The following is a 22367-nucleotide window of genomic DNA, read 5'->3' as shown; positions in this document are numbered from 1 at the left end:
CTAGTTTGGGGAGTGAACGACTGGCAAATGTCACAGTTCTGGGACAGATGCCCCTCTCCCAAACAGGCAATGCATAAAGCATGGGCGTCATTATCAGGAATATTTGCCGGACAAGCGCTACAGCGCTTAAAACCTTTTGTTTGCGACATTAAGAAAAGAAGCAAGTTGGCAAATGGAATAAACAGTTCTCTTTTGTAACGAGCTGCCTGCGTTGAGCGCGGATGAAGAGAACTGAGGCGGTTAGCCTACCGCTGGCTATATATAGTAGCATGGGGAGTGTGCGCGGGGCCAACCGCCATTCCATTTCAAAATTTAACTGAAATTTCCGAGCTGTGCTGCGCATGCGCAGAAGGATACCATTAGTGCGCATTCACAGCATAGCCACGCAGGGAAATAGGGGGATATAATAATAATAATAATAATAATAATAATAATATGAAAGTAGGATATAAATGACAATCATATAAACACCAGGATATAATAATAATAATAATAATAATAATATGAAAGTAGGATATAAATTATAATAATATAAACACTGGGATATAATAATAATAATAATAATATGAAAGGATATAAATGACAATCATATAAACAACAGGATATAATAATACTAATAATAATAGTAATATAAATATTAAAATTGGATATAATAATTATATAAATAATAATAATATGAAAAGTCAGATACAAATGATAATAATATAAACACTTGGATATAATAATAATAATAATAATAATAATAATAATAATAATAAATATTATAAAAGTGGTATGCAATAACAATAATAATGGGATATAATAATAATAGGAAAATAGGATATGCATGACAATCATATAATCACCAGGATATAATAATAATAATAATACTATAATATTAACATTGGGATATAATAAGAAGAAGAAGAAGAAGAAGAAGAAGAAGAAGATGTAAATGATAATAATATAAACACTAGGATATAACAAAAATATTAAAATTGGGATATACTAATAATATAAATAATAATATGAAAAGTAGGATATAAATGATAATAATAATACCATTGGAATATAGTAATAGTAATAATGGAATATAATAATAATAATAATAATAATAATATAAATAATAACAGTATATAAATGATAATAATATAAACACTGGGATATAATAATAATAATATAAATAAATAATATAAAAGTGGGGTACAATAAAAATAATATATAAACAATAATATTATAAGAAGTAGGATATAAATGATAATAACATAAACACTGGGGGAAAAGGAAAGGTCCAGAGGCTGTGAGGAATGGTGGAAGTTGTAGTCCAAAGCCCTTTTGTGTATCGCAAGGAAAGGGAACTTTCACCCAAGTCTTGGAGCCAGAAAAGAAGAGAATCCTGTGGGCATTGCCTCTTTATTTTGGGAGGAAATAAAAAAACAATGATGGGATTGAAGGCAGTGCCAACAGTGTGGTTGACTCAAGTTCGTGCAGGGGCTTCCCGGGAGAAGAGTCCCCGGATATTGGGGAGCCCCATAAGGAGGGAGCAGAGTCCCCGCGGATATCGAATGCCATCAGTCGGCCTTCTCCTTCTCCTTCATGTGGAGGAAGACGACGCTGAAGAGGAAGAGGCCGGCCATCATGGAGAAGGCGCCCGCGTAGTAGGGGTAGGCCGAGGGGATGAAGCGCTCGTACTGCGTGTGCTGCAAGGGGCGCACGGACACCTTGGGTGCAAAGCAAAAAAACCACAAACACAGCATCACTACAAGAAGGTCTTGGCTCAGGAAAAGCAGCAGGATAATAATAATAATAATAATAATAATAATAATAATACTATTTTAAATAGAATATAATAATAATATTCAATATTATTATAATAATATAACTTGGGATATAAATAAATGGCAATAATATAAAAAGTAGGATATAAATAGTAATAATATAAAGAGCAGGGTATTAATAATAATAATAATAATAATAATAATAATAATAATATAACTTGGGATATAAATAAATGGCAATAATATAAAAAGTAGAATACAAATGGTAATAATATAAAAAGCAAGGTAATAATAATAATAATAATAATAATAATAATAATAATAATATAACTTGGGATATAAATAAATGGCAATAATGTAAAAAGTAGGATATAAATGGTAATAATATAAAGAGCAAGGTAATAATAATAATAATAATAATATAACTTAGGACATAAATAAATGGCAATAATATAAAAAGTAGAATATAAATGGTAATAATATAAAAAGCAAGGTAATAATAATAATAATAATAATAATAATAATAATATAACTTGGGACATAAATAAATGGCAATAATATAAAAAGTAGAATATAAATGGTAATAATATAAAAAGCAAGGTAATAATAATAATAATAATAATAATAATAATAATATAACTTGGGACATAAATAAATGGCAATAATGTAAAAAGTAGGATATAAATTATAATAATATAAAAAGCAAGGTAATAATAATAATAATAATAATAATAATAATAATAATATAACGGGACATAAATAAATGGCAATAATATAAAAAGTAGAATATAAATGGTAATAATATAAAAAGCAAGTTAATAATAATAATAATAATAATAATAATAATATAACTTGGGATATAAATAAATGGCAATAATGTAAAAAGTAGGATATAAATAGTAATAATATAAAGAGCAGGATATAATAATAATAATAATAATATAACTTGGGATATAAATAAATGGCAATAATGTAAAAAGTAGGATATAAATGGTAGTAATATAAAAAGCAAGGTAATAATAATAATAATAATAATAATAATATAACTTGGGATATAAATAAATGGCAATACTATAAAAAGTAGGATATAAATGGTAATAATATAAAGAGCAGGGTATATATAAAGATATAATAATACCTCCCTCCTTTCTGTTAATGTTTACTCAAAATCATAAAAAATTGCAAGTAATCCATAGCCATGGAAGAAACCATTCCTAAATGCGTCCACACCTTTGAAGCAAGGCCTGCATCCTGCCCAAAGAGGGATCAAGGCTGCCTTTACCTGCGTGGAGGAGTACAGGTGAGTGTAGCCCAGCCGGTTGTAATCCACTTTGAACTGGAAGACTCCGTAGACATCCGGCAGCTTGAACTGGACGCTGTACTTGCCTCCTAAGAGCCCAAAACATGTGTTTTCCAGGGATTTATGGGGGGAAGCACAAGGAGGATCCCAAAAGCCTTGCAAGAGCCGAGCCCTGCTCACCGTTCCTCTTGAGGAAGGTCCTCACAAAGGGGTCAATGCGCACAAACTCCAGCTGGATGTCGTCGCCGTCGAAGGGAACCCACTTCCCCTCGGAGAGCTTCTCAATGACAATGCTGTACTCCTGCCATGGGAATAAGAATAATACATAATACATCATACACTTTGTTTATATTCCGCTCCCTGAGGGGACTCAGAGCGGGTTACAGTATACACATATTTTTTATGATTTAACAGAAAGGAAGGAGATATTGTTATTTATATAGCCTTGTATAAAATATATATAAAATATACGCCATTTTTCATAACAATTTCATATCCCACTTTATTATATTCATTATTATTGTTTAATCCCAGTTTTTATATAATTGCCATATATTTATATGCCAAATTTATTATTATAATTATACTGTTATATTATAAATACACCACTCTTTATATTCTTATCATTTATATCCTACTTTTTACAATATTACCATTGTTTGTATATTTTATTGTACCCCATTTTTGTATTTATTATATCCCAATTTTTAAAATTTATATACTATTTATATAATAAAATTTATGTACTATTACTATTATTATCATGTATACCCCAGTGTTTTCATTATTATTTATATATTATTAATACAGCCCCGTTTTTATTATTATTATAGCCCAGTGTTTATCTTATTCTATTACATTATTAATATATCATTACTAAATCCCATTATTATTATTATTACAGCCCACTGTTTATATTATTCTGTAATTGATATAGTATTATTATATCCCATTATTATTATTCTTATTATTATATCCTTTATTATTATATCCAAGTGTTTATATTATTCTATTATTGATATATTATCACTATATCCCATTATTATTCTTATTATTATATTCCTTTATTATTATATCCAAGTGTTTATATTATATAGGCCAGAGGGGGATTGGCTGAGTGGGTAACGGTGGTGGTTAACGCCTCCCTTCGGGAAGGCAAGATTCCAGCGAGCTTAAAACAAGCTATTATAAAACCGCTGTTGAAGAAACCATCATTGGACCCCACTAAATTTGACAACTTTCGGCCAGTTTCCAATCTCCCCTTTTTGGGCAAAGTCATGGAAAGCGTGGTGGCCTCACAACTCCAGGTATTCTTGGGAGACACGGATTATCTGGATTCGGCACAGTCTGGTTTCAGACCGGGACATGGAACTGAGACGGTCTTGGTCGCCTTAAGTGGATGATCTGCGCCGGGAGCTCGACAGGGGGAGTGTGTCCCTGTTGGTGCTCCTGGACCTTTCAGCGGCCTTCGATACCGTCGACCACGGTATCCTTCTGGGGCGCCTTGCGGAAATGGGCCTTGGGGGCACTGCTCTGCAGTGGCTCCGGTCATTTCTGGAGGGTCGCACCCAGAAGGTGTTATTGGGGGACTCCTGTTCAACGCCACAGCCTTTGACTTGAGGGTTCCACAGGGCTCTATATTGTCCCCCATGCTGTTTAATATCTACATGAAGCCGCTGGGTGAGATCATCCGGAGTTTCGGGGTGCGGTGTCATCTGTACGCAGATGATGTCCAACTCTGTCACTCCTTCCCACCTGCTACTAAGGAGGCTGTCGAGGTCCTGAACCGGTGTCTGGCCGCTGTAACGGTCTGGATGGGGGCGAACAAATTGAAATTGAATCCAGACAAGACAGAGGTACTCCTGGTCAGTTGCAAGGCCGAACAGGGTATAGGGTTACAGCCTGTGCTGGACGGGGTCGCACTCCCCTTGAAGGCGCAGGTTCGCAGCTTGGGTGTGATCCTGGATTCATCGTTGAGCCTGGACCCCCAGGTTTCAGCGGTGACCAGGGGAGCATTTGCACAGCTCAGGCTTGTGCGCCAGCTGCGCCCGTACCTTGGGAAGTCTGACTTGGCCACGGTGGTACATGCTCTGGTCACATCCCGCTTTGACTACTGCAACGCTCTCTACGTGGGTCTGCCCTTGAAGACGGCCCGGAAGCTCCAGCTAGTCCAGCGCACGGCAGCCATGTTACTAACAGGAGCGGGACACAGGGAGCATACAACGCCCTTGTTGTACCAGCTCCACTGGCTGCCGATCTGCTACCGGGCCCAATTCAAGGTGCTGGTGTTGGCCTACAAAGCCCTAAACGGTTCCGGCCCAAAATACCTGTCTGACCACATCTCGGCCTATGAGCCCACGAGGACTTTGAGATCGTCCGGGCAGGCCCTTCTCTCGATCCCGCCTGCCTCACAGGCATGCCTGGCGGGGACTAGGGACAGGGCCTTCTCGGTGGTGGCCCCCCGGCTGTGGAACACCCTCCCTGTGGACATCAGACTGGTGCCCTCCCTTATGACATTCCGCAAGAGACTAAAGATGTGGTTGTTTGAGAAGGCGTTTGAGTAAATGCTGCAACAATTGGCAATGATGATTGGAACGGAACATGGATAACGAGATTTGGATTGTGATTCAATGATGAGACGTCGCGAATGATTTAGTCTAATTGTATTATTGATAGTGATGTTGTTTATTGTTGTTTGTGATATTGCTTATGTTCCAAATTGTACCTGTTTTTATATGTTGTACACCGCCGTGAGTCGCCCTAGGGCTGAGAACGGTGGTCTACAAGTGCAGTAAATAAATAAATAAATAAATAAAATATTCTATTATATTATTGATATATTATTATATTCCATTATTATTATAATATCCCATTATAATTATATCCCAGTGTCTATATTATTCTATTCTATTATTGATTTATTATTATATCCCATTATTATTATCATTATATCCCAGTGTTTATATTATATTATTATAGGCAAACATTCCATGCCTTTTATACAGTGGAAAAACAATGACATACGAAACACAAACAAAGGCGAAGGCTTCCCTTTCCATCTCCGGCGTCTGGAGGCAATGCTCAACTCTGGCCATAGGGAGGCGTTAGGGTTCTATTTTCCATGCTGAGGAGCCGGTTGTCTATAGACACTTCTAGTTGGCACTTTCTACCTTCCCCCCGAGGTGGTACCTATTTATCTACTCACATTACATGTTTTCGAACTGCTCGGTAGGCAGGAGCTAGGGCTGACAGTGGGAGCTCACCCTGACTGGCGGCTTCAAACTGCCAACCTTCCGGTCAGCAAGTTTTTCTGCAGCTGGAAGTTTAACACACTGTGCTACCACAGGAAGGAAGGAAGGAAGGGAGGGAGGGAGGAAGGGGTCCACAGCATATTTTGGGGGGAACGTAAGGGTCTCACCACGAGGTCGGTGACGGTGTAGGCGCTGGGGGGCTGAGTCTCTCCCACGCGGTGGTGGGACACCTCTCCCACGCGCAGGACGCCCTCCTCCTTGAAGACCCACCGGGACAAGGCCAGCGCCAGCTCAAAGTTGCCCGTCTGGGGGAACCTGGCGCCAGGAAGAAAGCCCCCCAAAGTCAAGGCCCAGGAAGTAAACCCACTCTCGGGGCTGAATCCTAGAGTTGGAGCCACCCAGTCCAACCCCTCCAAGTGCAGTCCGTTCCCTCCCGACAGATGGCCATCCAGCTTGCAGACACATCGCTAACACAGAAGGGAAGACCCCAAAGTCACGCACCTCTGGGACCCCGGAGTGGCCTTCTGGACGGCCGAGTTGAAGAAGGCGTCGCTGAAGAAGTCCAGGGAGCCGCTGAAGATGACACGAGCGTTGTTCCGGGCCTGGAGGCCGGCCACCAGGAGGGTGTTCTTCCCCACGGCGTGTGGGTACTGCGCACAGAAGGGGGAGGAGTGGGAGAGCAGCCAGCTTTAGGCCCACGCCACTCTCCCCAAACATTTTCCCCTAATGTTGCTTTCCAAAGTCTAGAATCCTAGAGTTGGAAGAGAAGACACGTACCTGGGTGATGGGTTTGTCGGGGAAGAAGGAATACGAAGTCGAGGAGCCAATCAGGATGTCCAGAACCAGGGGGTTGTCCGGATCGGCCACCATCCTGCAGAGAAAGGTCACCATGAGCTCAAGGAGTCAGGGAGAGTTCTTTATTTTGAATTGTTTTGATATAATAATAATAGTAATAATAATACTAAAAAGGGATATAATAATAATATACGATAATAATATGAAAGTAGGATATAAATGATAATAATATAAACACTGGAATACAATAATAATATATAAACATTAACATTGGGATAATAATACTATAAAAGTGGGGTACAATAATAATATATAAACAATAATATTTAAGGAGTAGGATATAAATAATAATAATATAAACATTGAGATATAATAATAATATATAAACAATAATAACATGAAAGTAGGATATAATAATGTATAAACATTAAAATTGGGATATATATATATGTATAAACTATAAAAGTAGAGTACAATAATAATATATAAACAATAATATTATAAGGAGTAGGATATAATAATATATAAACATTAAATTGGGATATATATATATAAATTATAAAAGTAGAGTACAATAATCATATATAAGCAATAATAACATGAAAGTAGGATATAATAATGTATAAACATTAAAATTGGGATTATATATATATATAAACTATAAAAGTAGAGTACAATAATAATATATAAACAATAATATTATAAGGAGTAGGATATAAATAATAACATAAACACTGGGATATAATAATAATAAATAATATTATATATATATTATATTATTATTATATTATAATATTATGAGAAGGATATAAATGATAATAATATAAATTCTGGGATATAATAATAATATATAAACATTAAAATTGGTATATAATACTATAAAAGTGGGGTACAAAAATAATATATAAACAATAATATTATAAGAAGTAGGATATAAATGATAATAACATAAACACTGGGATATAATAATAATAATATATAAATAATAATAATAATAATATGAAAGTAGGATATAAATGATAATAATATAAACACTGGGATATATCAGTAATATTAAAAATGGGATATAATAATATATAATAATCATAACAATATGAAAGTAGGATATAAATGATAATAATATAAACACTGGGATATAATAATAATATATAAATAATAATATGAAAATATGATATAAATGATAATAATATAAACACTGGGATATATTAATAATATTAAAAATGGGATATAATAATATATAATAATAATAATAACAATATGAAAGTCGGATATAAATGATAATAATATAAACATTGGGATACAATAATAATATATAAATAATAATATGAAAATAGGATATAAATGATAATAATATAAACACTGGGATATATTAATAATAATTTATAAACATTAAATTGAGATATTATAATAATATACATAAATATTATTAAAAATGCGGGGTACAATAATAACAAATAATAATAATATTATAAAAAGTAGGATATAAATGGTAATAATATAAAGAGTGGGGTATTAATAATAATTATATAACTTGGGATATAATTAAATGACAATATAATAATAATAATAATGTAAATAATATAAGGTCACCTCCCAAAAAAGAGGATGGGACATTTGAGATATCCCATGAAAAAAATCCAAAGGCTTCATTTGTTCACTTAACGCCGAAGGGAAATCAGTTGCTGGAGACCTTGTAGCTGAAGGCCAACCGCAACTGGTCCTGACTCACCCAACACCCCGGAAGAGGACGGGGTTCAGTGGCTTCTTGCCCACAATGGTGGGCGCCTTCAGGAGGTTCTCGGAGTCCGCAACGATGAGCGTGTGCTGCGGGAGAAAGTAAGGAAGCCCAGGAACCACCATTAGTACCCAAAAAGCAGTTTCAAGGCAAGACTTGGCTCAAAAGACAGGCCTTCAGAAACAGCCTCTGGGCCCTCAGGGTTCCCCATAAGCCACTCCATGCCATTATTATTATTACTATTATTATGATTACTATGATACACGATATCCATATGACACGACATACCTGGCCCAGATCGGAGACATCGTAGTGATGGTGGTCAATGACGGCCGTTTTCTCTTCGTCAAACTCAATCCCGCACTCGCTCCCCAGCTCCCGAAGAGGGTCGCCTGGGAATGGAAAGCACAACCATGCGCTCGAGTGAGGCCTCTGTTACGAAAGCGCCACAATAACCAATGGCTGCCTCCCTACGCAATGGCACATCCTCCCACATATATAAGCCTGGCTTCCATGTCCCCAGTATATAATCTATGTGACGCTAGAGTAGAACACGCTACTTTGGAGTGTCCTTCTCTGGAGGTCCTTAAGCAGAGGCTGGATGGCCATCTGTCTGGAGGGCTTGGGTAGTGTCTTCCTGCCTGGCAGAAAGAAGGGGGTTGGGCTGGATAGCCTTTGGTGGTCCCTTCTAACTCTAGGAGTCTATAATCTGATCATCTGTCATCTACCTTTCCATTTAATTATTTCATTATCTATCTATCTATCTATCTATCTATCTTAGGGCTGGACTGGATGGCCTTTGGGGGTCACTTCCAACTCTAGAAGTCCATGATTCGATCATCTGTCACCTACCTTTCCATTTAAATATTCTATTATTATTATTATTAATGTTGCATTTCCATTTATCTATTTATTTATCTATTTATCTATCTTAGGGCTGGACTGGATGGCATTTGGGGGTCCCTTCCAACTCTAGGAGTCTATAATCCGATCATCTGTCATCTACCTTTCCATTTAATTATTACATTATTATTATTATTATTATTATTATTTCCTTTCTATCCATCCATCCATCTATCTTATGGCTCAACTGGATGGCCTTTGGGGGTCCCTTCCAACTCTAGGAGTATATAATTCAATCACCTGTCATCTATCTTTCCATCTATCTATCTATTCATCAATTTATCTATCTATCTATCTATCTATCTATCTTAGGGCTGGACTGCATGGCCTTTGAGGGCCTCTTCCAACTTTAAGAGTCTATAATCGGATCATCTGTCATCTACCTTTCCATTTAATTATTACATTATTATTATTATTATTATTATTATTATTATTATTACTTTTCCATTTATCTATCTATCTATCTATCTTGGGGCTGGGCTGGATGGCCTTTGGGGGTCCCTTCCAACTCTAGGAGTCTATGATTCAATCATCTGTCATCAACCTTTCCATTTAATTATTACATTATTATTGTTATCATTATTACTTTTCCATTTAACTATCTATCCATCTATCTTAGGACTGGATGGCCTTTGAGGGCTTCTTCCAACTCTAGGAGTCTATAATCTGATATCTGTCATCTACCTTTCCATTTTATATTCCATTATTATTATTATTATTATTATTATTATTATTACTATCATCATTATTATTACTTTTCCATTTAACTATCGATCTCTCTATCTACCTATCTTAGGGCTGGACTAGATGGTCTTTGGGGGTTCCTTCCAACTCTAGGAGTCCATAATCTGATCATCTGTCATCTACCTTTCCCTTTAATTATTCCATTATTATTATTATTATTATTATCATCATCATCATCTTTCCATCTGTCTATCCATCTATCTATCTTGGGGCTGGACTGGATGGCCTTTGAGGGTCCCTTCCAACTCTAGGAGTCCATGATTTGATCATCTGTCATCTACCTTTCCATTTAATTACTCTATTATTATTATTATTATTATTATTACCTATCTATCTATCAAAGGGCTAGACTGGATGGCCTTTGGGGGTCACAACTCTAGGAGTCTATGATTCAATCATCTGTCATCCGCCTTCCTTCCTCTATCTCTATCTATCCATTGATCTATCTAGCTATCTAATGATCTATCTATCTATCTATCTATTGATCTATCTATTATCCATTGATCTATCTATCCATTGATCGATCTCTCTCTCTCTCTCTCTCTATCTATCCATTGATCTATCTATCTATCTATCTATTGATCTATCTATCTATCTATCTATCCATTGATCTCTCTCTCTCTCTCTCTCTCTCTCTATCCATTGATCTATCTATCTATCTATCTATCTATCTATCCATTGATCTAACTCTAGGAGTCTGTGCTTCTCTCTCTCTCTCTCTCTGTGCCAGGCCACCCGCTTGACTGACCAATGTCAGATCCGGCGGCCACCAGGACGTTCCCTCCTCCGTCGATGAAGGCCGCGATGGTCTCCACGTTGATGTTTCCTCCGAAGTCTGAAAGAGAGGCAGGTGGGGGGGTTAAAAGGGGGCCTCATTTCCCGGGTTCCGCTGCTGATCCCCTCTCAATCTTTCCGGGCCTCACCTTCGACGGAGGGCGCAAAGATGACCAGGTTGTCGTAGAGGAACTCGCCGTACTTGATGAGGGAGAGGCCGGGGTCGTCTGCCGTCCGGAAGGTGAGGTCGAAGCCCCTGTCTGGAGAGAAAAAGAAGCCCTTCACACAATGGAAACGACAACGACAAAGCGGGCTGCCAACCTGAGACCTGAAGGTGCCCAAAACAAAGGCCTGTGGAAACGACCATCACAATGCTCACCCCTCCAACCCCCTTTTGCAATGCAAAAAGACACGACTAAAGACCTCCCAACAGATGGCCATCCAGTCAATGATATGATATTGATTATATATATTTTGTTGTTGTTCATTCGTTCAGTCGTCTCCGACTCTTCCTGACCTCATGGACCAGCCCACGCCAGAGCTCCCTGTCGGGCGTCACCACCCCCAGCTCCTTCAAGGTCAGTCCAGTCACTTCAGGGATGCCATCCATCCATCTTGCCCTTGGTCGGCCCCTCTTCCTTTTGCCTTCCACTTTCCCCAGCATCATTGTCTTCTCTAGGCTTTCCTGTCTCCTCATGATGTGGCCAAAGGACTTCAACTTTGTCTCTAGTCTCCTTCCCTCCAGTGAGCAGCCGGGCTTTATTTCCTGGAAGATGGACTGGTTGGATCTTCTCGCAGTCCAAGGCACTCTCAGAACTTTCCTCCAACACCACAGTTCAAAAGCATCGACCTTCCTTCGCTCAGCCTTCCCTAAGGTCCAGCTCTCACATCCATAGGTTACTATATATGTGTGTGTGTGTGCGCGTGTGATAAGATATATTATTATGGAGGCCCCAAAGGGTATCAAATTCAAGCCCCTTTTGCAATATATATACAAACACACACCACACATATGACAGACGAAGTATCACAGAGTTGGAAGAGGCCCCGGAGGGTATCAAGTCCAACCCAGTTCTGTAATACAGTAAGGTACAATCAAAGCCCTCCCAACAGATGGCCATCCAGATTTGATAGATATGATCAATATATACATACATACACACACACATATATATATGATAAGCTATATTATGATGGAGGCCCCAGAGGGTATCAAATCTAACCCAGTTCTGTAATACGGTAAGGCACAATCGAAGCCCTCCCAAGATGGCCATCCAGATTTGATAGATAGGTATGATCAGTAATATATACGTACACACATACACATATATGTTAGATGTAGTATTACAGAGTTGGAAGAGGACCCGGAGGGTATCAAGTCCAACCCAATTCTGTAATAGATAAGGCAAAACCAAAGCCTTCCTGACAGATGGCCATCCAGATATGATAGATATGATCAATACATACATATATATGATAGATATATTATTATAGAGTCCCCAGAGGGTATCAAATCTAACCCAGTTCTGTAATACAGTAAGGCACAATCAAAGCCCTCTGGACAGATGGCCATCCATATATGATAGATAGGTATGATCGATATATATATATACACACACACAAGTCAGATGTAGTATTACAGAGTTGGAAGAGGCCCCAGAGGGTATCAAGTCCAACCCAGTCCTATAATAGAGTAAGGCACAATCAAAGCCCTACAGACAGATGGCCATCCAGATATGATCAATATATATATACACACATATATATGATAGATATATTATTATAGAGGACCCAGAGGGTATCAAGTCCAACCCAGTCCTGTAATAAAGTAAGGCATAATCAAAGCCCTCCCAACAGATGGCCATACAGATTTGATAGATAGATATGACCAATATATATACAGACAGACACACACGTCAGATGTAGTATTACAGAGTTGGAAGAGGCCCCAGAGGGTATCAAGTCCAACCCAGTCCTGTAATAGAGTAAGGCACAATCAAAGCCCTCCCGACAGATGGCCATCCAGATATGACAGAGAGATGGAGCCGACCTGCGAGGCTGCGCAGGAAGAGCGAGTGCGTGTCTCGCAGGTTGAGGTTCTCCAGCAGCACCAAGGTCCGCGTCCCTCCTCCGGCCACCAGGCCCGACGAAACCGCCACGATCACGACCACCTTCCACCTCAGGAGCGCCGCCGCCGCCATTTTCCTTCTCCTCCAACCTTCTCCAATCAGCGAGCGCCGGAAGCCGGGTCCCAGCCAATCAGGAGCGGCCTCCGCGGAAGCGAGCTGCGCGCGCACCTCGCCCAATGAGAGGCGGACAACTCGGCCTCACGTCCGGCGAGGCCACGCCCCTCGTTCTGCCGACAGCCAATCGCCGCTTCTCCTTTTTTCCCCCTTTGCGCTCCGACACCTGCGTTGCTATGGTTACGCGGGAGACTCAGGCCTAGTGCTTCGCCCTCCAAAACGAAGCCTTGGGTAAAGTGAAGACAGGCCCTTTCACACAGCCATATAACCCGGAATACCACAGGATCGATTTAGAAGGGGATTATCTGTGTCCACAATGCCAATGTGGATTTTATACAACTGTGGGCTTCGTTTGGAGATTGGCTAGCCCGTGGTGGCCCCTCAGGCCCCCCAAATAAGGCTCTAAAATGGACTGGATACTGAAACGTTTAAAATAGAGATATATTTTCACGATTGACATTCAAAATATATAATATTTATCATCGAGCAAAGCGTAAGCGCACGCAGGTTGAATTCCCTTTGAGAAAAAACTGGCAAAAGGCCCAAATAAAGAACAAAGCGGGGTAATAATAATAATAATAATAATTAGAAACCAGGAATCTTATCAATACTATGCAAATAATAATCAATAATAATCTTATACAATGCAAAAAATTATCAATAATAATCTTATTGACCCAATGCAAATAATAATAATCTTATTGACACACTGCAAATAATAATAATAATAATAATCTTATTGACACACTGCAAATAATAATAATAATAATCTTATTGACACAATGCAAATAATAATAATCTTACTGACACAATGCAAATAATGATCTTATTGATACAATGCAAATAATAATAATAATAATCTTATTGATACAATGAAAATAATAATAATAATCTTCTTGACACAATGCAAATAATAATAATAATCTTATTGATACAATGCAAATAATCAATAATAATCTTCTTGACACAATGCAAATAATAATAATAATAATAATCTTACTGATACAATGCAAATAAAAGTCAATAATAATCTTATTGACACAATGCAAATAATAATCAATAATAATGTTATTGACACAATACATATAATAATCTTATTGATACAATGCAAATAATAATAATAATCTTATTGATACAATGCAAACAATAATAATCTTACTGATACAATGCAAATAAAAATCAATAATAATCTTATTGACACAATGCAAATAATAATCAATAATAATCTTATTGACACAATACATATAATAATCTTATTGATACAATACAAATAATAATAATTATCGTATTGACGCAATGCCAATAAAAATCAATAATCTTTTGAAACAATGCAAATAATAATAATAATAATCTTATGGATACAATGCAAATAATAATCTTATTGACATAATGCAAATAATAATAATCTTATTGACACAATGCAAATAATAATTAACAATAATATTATTATTATCCTTTCCCCATTTGGCCTCTCCCATAGAATTTGCTTCCCAACGATAAAAATATAATATAATAATATATTTCTCTATTCATACTGGCATAAATATAGACGGTTGAATAGCAGCAAAGGGAAAGGCCAACAAAAGATCACGATGGTAGTAGCCAAGCTTCCGTCTCTCTTTGAAGTATAGACATCTTGGCAAATCCCTGAATTTCTGGAAGAACAGGAAAGGGTTTGAGGGGCGATTCACAGTTGACACACCAGGAAGAGGCAGCCATTTGCTGCGGCCTGAGGAGTCCCACGGGGAAGGTTGAGTCTATTGAAAATAGATTATTCTGATTCCCTTCTGCTTCTCCTATAGGCCCACGGCCAGGGACTTGCTGCCCGCCTGCAGCCAGGAGGCCTTGCGCCGTCCCCGGACCCCCCTCGGGATGACCACCGCCTCCTCTTCCTCCTCTTCTTCTTCTTGGAAGCAGTGGTTGACCCGTCCAGACTCCAAGGAGCAGAAGAGGCCACCCTGAGTGCCGGCGTAGTGCTCCAGCAGCGCCTCCATGCTGGGGAAGGCCGCATTCAGGTGCTGCGGAAGGAGGAGAGGAAGAGTGGGTGGGCAGCTCAGCCCTCTCCACACCCACCGCAAGGAACAAATCCCAGGGAGATCACCGTAGGGGCCCCAAGGGTCATCCAGCCCAACCCCATCATCCTGCAGGAACCCACCATCAACGCCCCCCTCCCAATAGATAGGAAGGAAGGAAGGGTGGATGGATGGATGGATGGAGAAATAGATAGATAGAACAGACTGGATGGATAGATAGATGGATAGATAGGACAGACGGACTGACTGGAAGGATGGACGGATAGGTAGATAGAGAGATAAGATGATAGATAGATTAGATAGATAGATAGATAGATAGATAGATAGATAGATAGATAGGAAGGACAGACTGACAGACTGGATGGATGGATAGATTGATTAGATGATAGATGGATGGATAGGACAGACTGACTGACTGACTGACTGGAAGGATGGATGGATAGATTGATTAGACGATAGATGGATGGATGGATGGATGGATAGATAGGAAGGACAGGCTGACAGACTAGATGGATGGGTGGATAGGTAGATAGATAGATAGATAGATAGATAGATAGATAAGATGATGGATGGATGGATGGCTAGATAGGTAGATAGGACAAACTGACAGACTGGATGGATGGATGGATAGACAGATTGATTAGATCAGTGGTTCTCAATCTGGGGTCCCCAGATGTTTTTGGCCTACAACTCCCAGAAATCCCAGCCAGTTTACCAGCTGTTAGGATTTCTGGGAATTGTAGGCCAAAAACATCTGGGGACCCAAGGTTGAGAAGCACTGGATTAGATGATGGATGGATAGATAGGACAGACTGACAGACTGGATGGATGGATAGATGGATAGATAGATAAATAAATTAGATGATGGATGGATGGCTAGATAGGTAGATAGGACAGACTGACAGACTGGATGGATAGATAGATTGATAGATAGATTAGATGATTGATGGATGGATGGATGGATGGATGGATAGATAGATAGATAGATAGATAGGACAGACTTAATGGATGGATAGATTGATAGATTGATTAGATGATTGATAAATAGATAGATAGATAGATAGATAGATAGATAGATAGATAGATTAGATGATGGATGGATGGATTCATAGATGGATAGATAGATAGATTGGTTAGATGATTGATGGATAGATAGATAGATAGATAGATAGATAGATAGAAAGAAAGATAGGACAGACTGACAGACTGGATGGATGGATAGATACATACATAGATATAACAGAAAGAGGTGATAGATATATCATACAATCCTATGGCTGGAAAGGACCCCAAGGGCCATCCAGTCCAACCCCTTAATCCTGCAGGAACCCACAATTAAATCCCTCCCAAGAGACATGGATGGGTGGATGGATAGATAGATCTAACAATCCTATGTTTGGAAGAGACCCCAAGGGTCATTCAGTCCTACGCCATTCCCAGGCACGTGAATACAATCAAATCCCTTCTGATAGATGGCCATTCAGACATAGGGAAATAGACACCACCCATAGATAGATATGATTGTGTGTGAGATGATAGACTCCTAGAATTGGAAGGGATCTTTAAAGTACATCCAGCTCAACCCCTTCTGCCACAATCAGAACCCTCCCGGCAGATGTCCCTCCCACTGTAGAGCGACATGTGCCTCACCTCCACCGAGAAGGACCCGACCTGGCTCCGATACATCTGGTAAGGGATGACCCCGCAGCGCGTGCGCACCGAGAGGCGCCACTGGTCGGAGGAGCCTGGCTCGGCCCAGAGGAGGAAGGCGCCCAGGACGTCCCTCCGGAGCAGCGCCATCCCGGCCTCCCTGCAGGTGGACAGGTGGGTCACAGAAGGGACCCCAAGGGACATCCAGTCCAACCCCAAGAAAGGAGGGAAGGAAGGATTCTAGAGTGGGAAGGATCCCTCCTAGCTCACCTGTCGATGCCGGCGAAGGACCAGACGTCCTCCATCAGGGAGCTCTCATCTTCCGGCAAACTAAGTGCAGCGGCGCTGTTGCTCCCCTTGTTGTCTCGACTGGTGGGGTGAACTGGAGCAAAGGGCAGAAAGTGAGCTTCCCAGGAAAGGGCACCCCAGACTGCTCCCCGCCCTCCCCCTTTGGATACGTACGGGTCTCCTGAGCACAGGGCTGGAAGGGGACGTCGAAGGTGCAGCCGCGGTAGGCGCCGGAGCGCAGGATCTTGCTGCGGATGGCCTTCTTGCGCACCAGGATCGGGGAGCAGTAGGGGTTCCCAGGGCCAGGAGCCCCCACACGCCCACGGCCCTGGCCCTCCAGGTCCAGCCGCTCACTCTGAAAGTGGGGGAGACATACACACACTCACACACACAAGGACATCTGGAATGACCGGGGTGGGGGGGAAACAAGCCCACTTGTTCTTTTCTTTCTTCCATTCCTTCCTTCTTTCTTCTGTTCCTTCATTCTTTTCTTTCTTTCATTCTTTCCTTTCTTCCGTTCCTTCTTTCGTTCCTTCTTTCTTCCGTTCGTTCTTTTCTTTCTTTCGTTCTTTTCTTTTTTTCATTCTTTTCTTTCACTCGTTCATTGTTTTGTTCGTTCTTTTCTTTCTGAGGTTGGGCTGGGTGGCTCTTGGGGATCCCTTCAATTCTAGAATTGTATGATTTCCCTCCCTCCCTCCCTCCCTCCCTCCCTCCCTTCCTTCCTTCCTTCCTTCCTTCCTTTGGGTTTAGTGGATGGACTTTGGAGGTCCCGTCCAGCTCTATCACTCTATTTCATCTATCTATCTATCTATCTATCTTCAGGGGTTGGCCTGGATGGCCCTGGGGGGGGGGTCCCTTCCAACTCTGGAATCTGTATTTCAATTTATCTCTCTCTCTCTCCTGTGGCTGGACTGGGTGGCCTTTGCACGCCCGCCCCCCCCCCCCCCCTTGCTGGCCAGCCCTGCACCCTGGGTCCCACTCACCACGCTGATGGAGGAGGCGAGGCCGGCGGGGCTGAGGAGGAGCCTCTGGAAGGAGACGAGGGCATTGACGTTCTGGGAGACCTCCTCCGGGTCGAGGGTCTCCCACAGCACCGGGGACCCCAGCAGACCCCCTCCTGCCACCTCAGGGGTCACGGCGGTGGTGGCGGCCTCTTGGGCATCGGGGGGCCTGGCCTGGGCTTCTGGGTGCCGCCGTAGGAAGCACAACTGGAAGCAGCGGCAAAGTAACAAGTGCAGCGCTTGGACCTGGCGGCAGAGAGAGAGGGGGGGCACAAGGGGCTAGAGTACCAAGGCAGGCAAGCAGGGCTGAGGGCCACTGACCAAAACACAGCCCCCCGCTTGCCCACCTCACAGGGCTGGCTGCCCACAAACACATGGCAGAAGAGCTGGGAGCTGCGCGGATTCCGGGAGACAAAGGCAAACTGGCCATCGGCCGGGCGGCAGGTGCTGAAGAAGATGCGCCTCAAGGCGTGAGCCATGAGCAGGATCTGAGCAGACAGAGAGAGAGAGAGAGAGAGAGAGAGAGAGATGGGGCCCAGCACAAGCCCACCCTGCCTTACACAAACAACAACGTTCCCTGACCTCTCAGCCCAGGCCCACATTGCCCTGCAGAAATAATAACAACAACAACAACAAATTTCGCTGACCTCTGAACAACAACAATATATTTCCCTGACCTCTCAGCACAGGCCCACATTGCTCTGCAGAAATAACAACAACAACAACAATATATTTCTCTGATCTCTCAGCACAGGCCCACATTGCCCTGCAGAAATAACAACAACAATATATTTCCTTGACCTCTGAACAACAATATATTTCCCTGACCTCACAGCACAGGCCCACATTGCCTTGCAGAAACAACAAAAACAACAACATATTTCCCTGACCTCTGAACAACAACAACAGTATTTCCCTGACCTCTCAGCGCAGGCCCACGTTGCCTTGCAGAAATAACAACAACAACAACAACAATATACTTACCTGACCTCTGGACAACAACAACAATATACTTCCCTGAACTCTCAGCACAGGCTCATGTTGCCTTGCAGAAATAACAACAACAACAACATTTCCCTGATTTCTGAACAATAATAACAATATATTTCCCTGACCTCTGAACAACAACAACATATTTCCCTGACCTCTGAACAACAACAACAGTATTTCCCTGACTTCTCAGCGCAGACCCACGTTGCCTTGCAGAAATAACAACAACAACAATATACTTACCTGACCTCTGGACAACAACAACAATATACTTCCCTGAACTCTCAGCACAGGCTCACGTTGCCTTGCAGAAATAACAACAACAACAACATTTCCCTGATTTCTGAACAATAACAACAATATATTTCCCTGACCTCTGAACAACAACAACAGTATTTCCCTGACTTCTCAGTGCAGACCCACGTTGCCTTGCAGAAATAACAACAACAACAACAACATTTCCCTGATTTCTGAACAATAACAACAATATATTTCCCTGACCTCTGAACAACAACCACATTTCCCTGACCTCTCATCACAGGCCCACGTTGCCTTGCAGAAATAATAATAACAAAAACAACAATAACAAAAACAACAACAAAAACATCAATATATAAATAAATAAATAATATATAATAATAATATAAATAAATATATTTCCCTGATCTCTGGACAACAACAGCATATTCCCTTGACCTCTCAGCCCAGGCCCACATTGCCTTGCAAAATAACAACAACCATATATTGTCCCGTCCTCACAACAGTCTAGTGAGGCAGGCTCAGCGTGAGCAACGTTTCAGAAACGAGGCGTCCTGTCCGCACCTCCTCCTTTTCTGCGCTGTACATCTTGATTCCCTGCAGGCAGAACTTGAGGGCCACCGGCCTCCTCCGGGGACAGTCCTTGGTCCAGAGAAAGGAAAGAAGGAAGCAAAGGACGAGGACATTGAGAAGCCTGGGAAGAGGTGGAGGAACCCGAGGGATCCCGCTGCCCCCTGAGCACGGGCAAAGCTCACCTTGAGCTTGTGGAGCTGCTCATGGATGGCCTGGGCCTTCTGCTGAAGTTCGGCCTCTTCCACCACGAAGGATCCCACGTACTTTCAAGGAAGGAAGGAAGGAAGGAAGAGGGAGAGAAGTCAGGGTTGTTTACCTGGAACCTTGGGTTGTGAAGTTCCATAGGTGCAATTTCACAGGCACCACAAAGAAGGAGAAACAACCGTATCAGAATACATATAGCAGTTTGCACGCAGGTCAAGCGCTTAGGGTGCTTGACCTACTAATGCGCCATGACCTCTGCTGTGACCTCTGCCATCTTGTGGCCACTCCACCTGGGCTTCCTTGGTGATGACCCTTCTTCCTCCTCCGCCGACTCCGACTCCTCCTCGAGGGGCCTCCATCAGGGTCACCTGCTTCTTCATGGCGTGGCTGGAAAAAGAGATGTGTCTCTTGGATCTTCTTACATCTACAGAAGGAGAGACAGAGATTGGCCGGACACGATTTGGACCCATCAAGGTGCCTCATCCATCCATCCATCCATCCATCCATCCATCCATCCATCCATCCATCCATCCATCCCTTCTCCTCCCAGTCTCAGTGTTACTGATGCTGAGCCTTCCTCCCTGCAGCAGCCACCTAGGAGAAGGGCAAAAGCACTCTGCACGTTCTCAGAGGAGAAGCTGGACCAGCCTCCTCTTCCTCACCTGCGGCCAAACTTTATGCACATCTCCTCCTCCTCTGGCGCTTGACCTCTTCTCTCTTTGCCGGCCCGGATCCCCGAAAAGGGCCTCCATCGCAGGAGGAGGAGGAGGAAGAGGAGGAGAGAAAAGCCTCCGCAGCATCAGCATCAGCTCCTTTGCCAGCCCTGTATCCCAGCTGGCCAATCGGAGGCCGGGAAGGTGGAGCCACGCCCCCTCCATGCCAAGCTGGAGGAAGGGCTTTGTCCTCGAGCGCAGCAGCGTCCTCACAAGGAGCATCAAAGGGATCCCTGCGCAAGGTTCCCGTGGGAAAGGGGGCAAGAAGGGCCCCTGGTGGAGGGATGCCCCTCGGAAGCCCAGGGCTGGGTCTTAATAATAAGGAAACAAGGCATTATTATTATTATTATTATTATTATTATTATTATTATTAATATAAGTCAGTATTTGTATGTGTGCTTGTGGCGCTCCGACAGGTCACTGCAACCCACATGAATGACAGACCCTAACCTGGACCAAACTTGGCACACAAAACCCCCACAATCCACCTCACGTCCTGAAGATTGGGGAGAGGACGGACCACAGAAGATGGGATTTGTAGTACTTTCAATTGCTTCTGCTCCCACAGACCACTGCTACGCCCACCAATGATGGATCAGGATCAAAGCTAGCACACAGAGCCCCTCCCCATGACCCACTTTACATCCTGGTGAAGTTTGACCAGGGATGATGGGACTTGCAGTACTTTCACTAACTTCCTGAGACCACAGTGACCCCCACAAATGACAGACCCAGGCCAAACTTGACATACAGACACCCCCCCCCCCAAATGACGCACTAAAGTCCTGCAGCGGTTTGATGGAAGATGGGCCACGGATGATGGGATTTGAAGTACCTTCACCCGATTCGGATCCTACAGATCACTGCAACTCCCACGAGTTACAGACTGGGACAAAACTTGGCACACAAACTCCCCACAATCAACAGAACATACTGGAAATGTTTCAGGGACACTGACGTTCATTTATGGGAGTTATGTGTTGTTGTTGTCGTTTTCGACTCTTCATGACTTAATGGTCCAGCCCACGCCAGAGCTCCCTGTCAGCCGTCACCATCCCCAGCTCCTTCAAGGTCAGTCCAGTCACTTCAAGGATGCCATCCATTCATCTTGCCCTTGGTCAGCCCCTCTTCCTTTTTCCTTCCATTTTCCCCAGC

General features: G+C 41.8%; 2 protein-coding genes across 3 annotated transcripts; both read right to left on the bottom strand.

The window, feature by feature from the left end:
* Positions 1-1376: 1376 nt before the first annotated feature.
* Positions 1377-13503, bottom strand: DDOST (dolichyl-diphosphooligosaccharide--protein glycosyltransferase non-catalytic subunit). Its single transcript, XM_060758857.2, has 11 exons — positions 13310-13503; positions 11409-11519; positions 11234-11320; positions 9127-9230; positions 8833-8927; positions 7086-7179; positions 6810-6958; positions 6476-6623; positions 3238-3358; positions 3040-3146; positions 1377-1700 (listed from the first exon to the last, which is right to left on the bottom strand). The coding sequence occupies exons 1-11, from the start codon at positions 13458-13460 to the stop codon at positions 1551-1553; spliced, it is 1317 nt and encodes a 438-aa protein (XP_060614840.1). The 5' UTR covers positions 13461-13503; the 3' UTR covers positions 1377-1550.
* A 1341-nt stretch (positions 13504-14844) lies between these two features.
* SH2D5 (SH2 domain containing 5) lies at positions 14845-21505 on the bottom strand. 2 transcript variants are annotated; one of them, XM_067472700.1, is made up of 10 exons: positions 21162-21504; positions 20790-20923; positions 20478-20558; positions 20287-20364; positions 18822-18962; positions 18457-18720; positions 17648-17828; positions 17456-17567; positions 17186-17345; positions 14846-15520 (listed from the first exon to the last, which is right to left on the bottom strand). In XM_067472700.1, the coding sequence occupies exons 2-10, from the start codon at positions 20877-20879 to the stop codon at positions 15299-15301; spliced, it is 1329 nt and encodes a 442-aa protein (XP_067328801.1). In that variant the 5' UTR covers positions 20880-20923; positions 21162-21504; the 3' UTR covers positions 14846-15298. The 2 variants fall into 2 exon arrangements, with proteins under 2 accessions (XP_060614842.2, XP_067328801.1); XM_060758859.2 differs by lacking the exon at positions 20287-20364 and having other exon boundaries at positions 14845-15520; positions 21162-21505.
* Between the last annotated feature and the right edge of the window lie 862 nt (positions 21506-22367).

The sequence above is a fragment of the Anolis sagrei genome, chromosome 13 (assembly GCF_037176765.1).
Source record: "Anolis sagrei isolate rAnoSag1 chromosome 13, rAnoSag1.mat, whole genome shotgun sequence".
Classification (NCBI taxonomy): Eukaryota; Metazoa; Chordata; class Lepidosauria; order Squamata; family Dactyloidae; genus Anolis; species Anolis sagrei.
This window is presented reverse-complemented; position numbering and strand designations above follow the sequence as displayed.

What these genes read in the sequence shown, in the direction of transcription:
- SH2D5 (XM_067472700.1), bottom strand. Translation starts at nt 20,879, where the DNA reads ATGAAGAAGCAGGTGACCCTGATGGAGGCCCCTCGAGGAGGAGTCGGA. An exon ending in TCATCACCAAGGAAGCCCAG is followed by an intron (nt 20,559 to 20,789) that starts GTGGAGTGGCCA and finishes CTTCCTTGAAAG; the next exon opens with TACGTGGGATCCTTCGTGGT. An exon ending in GCCCTGTGCTCAGGAGACCC is followed by an intron (nt 17,568 to 17,647) that starts GTACGTATCCAA and finishes CCTTTGCTCCAG; the next exon opens with TTCACCCCACCAGTCGAGAC.
- DDOST (XM_060758857.2), bottom strand. Translation starts at nt 13,460, where the DNA reads ATGGCGGCGGCGGCGCTCCTGAGGTGGAAGGTGGTCGTGATCGTGGCG. An exon ending in ATGTCTCCGATCTGGGCCAG is followed by an intron (nt 8,928 to 9,126) that starts GTATGTCGTGTC and finishes TTTCTCCCGCAG; the next exon opens with CACACGCTCATCGTTGCGGA. An exon ending in CCGACAAACCCATCACCCAG is followed by an intron (nt 6,959 to 7,085) that starts GTACGTGTCTTC and finishes TTCTGTGCGCAG; the next exon opens with TACCCACACGCCGTGGGGAA.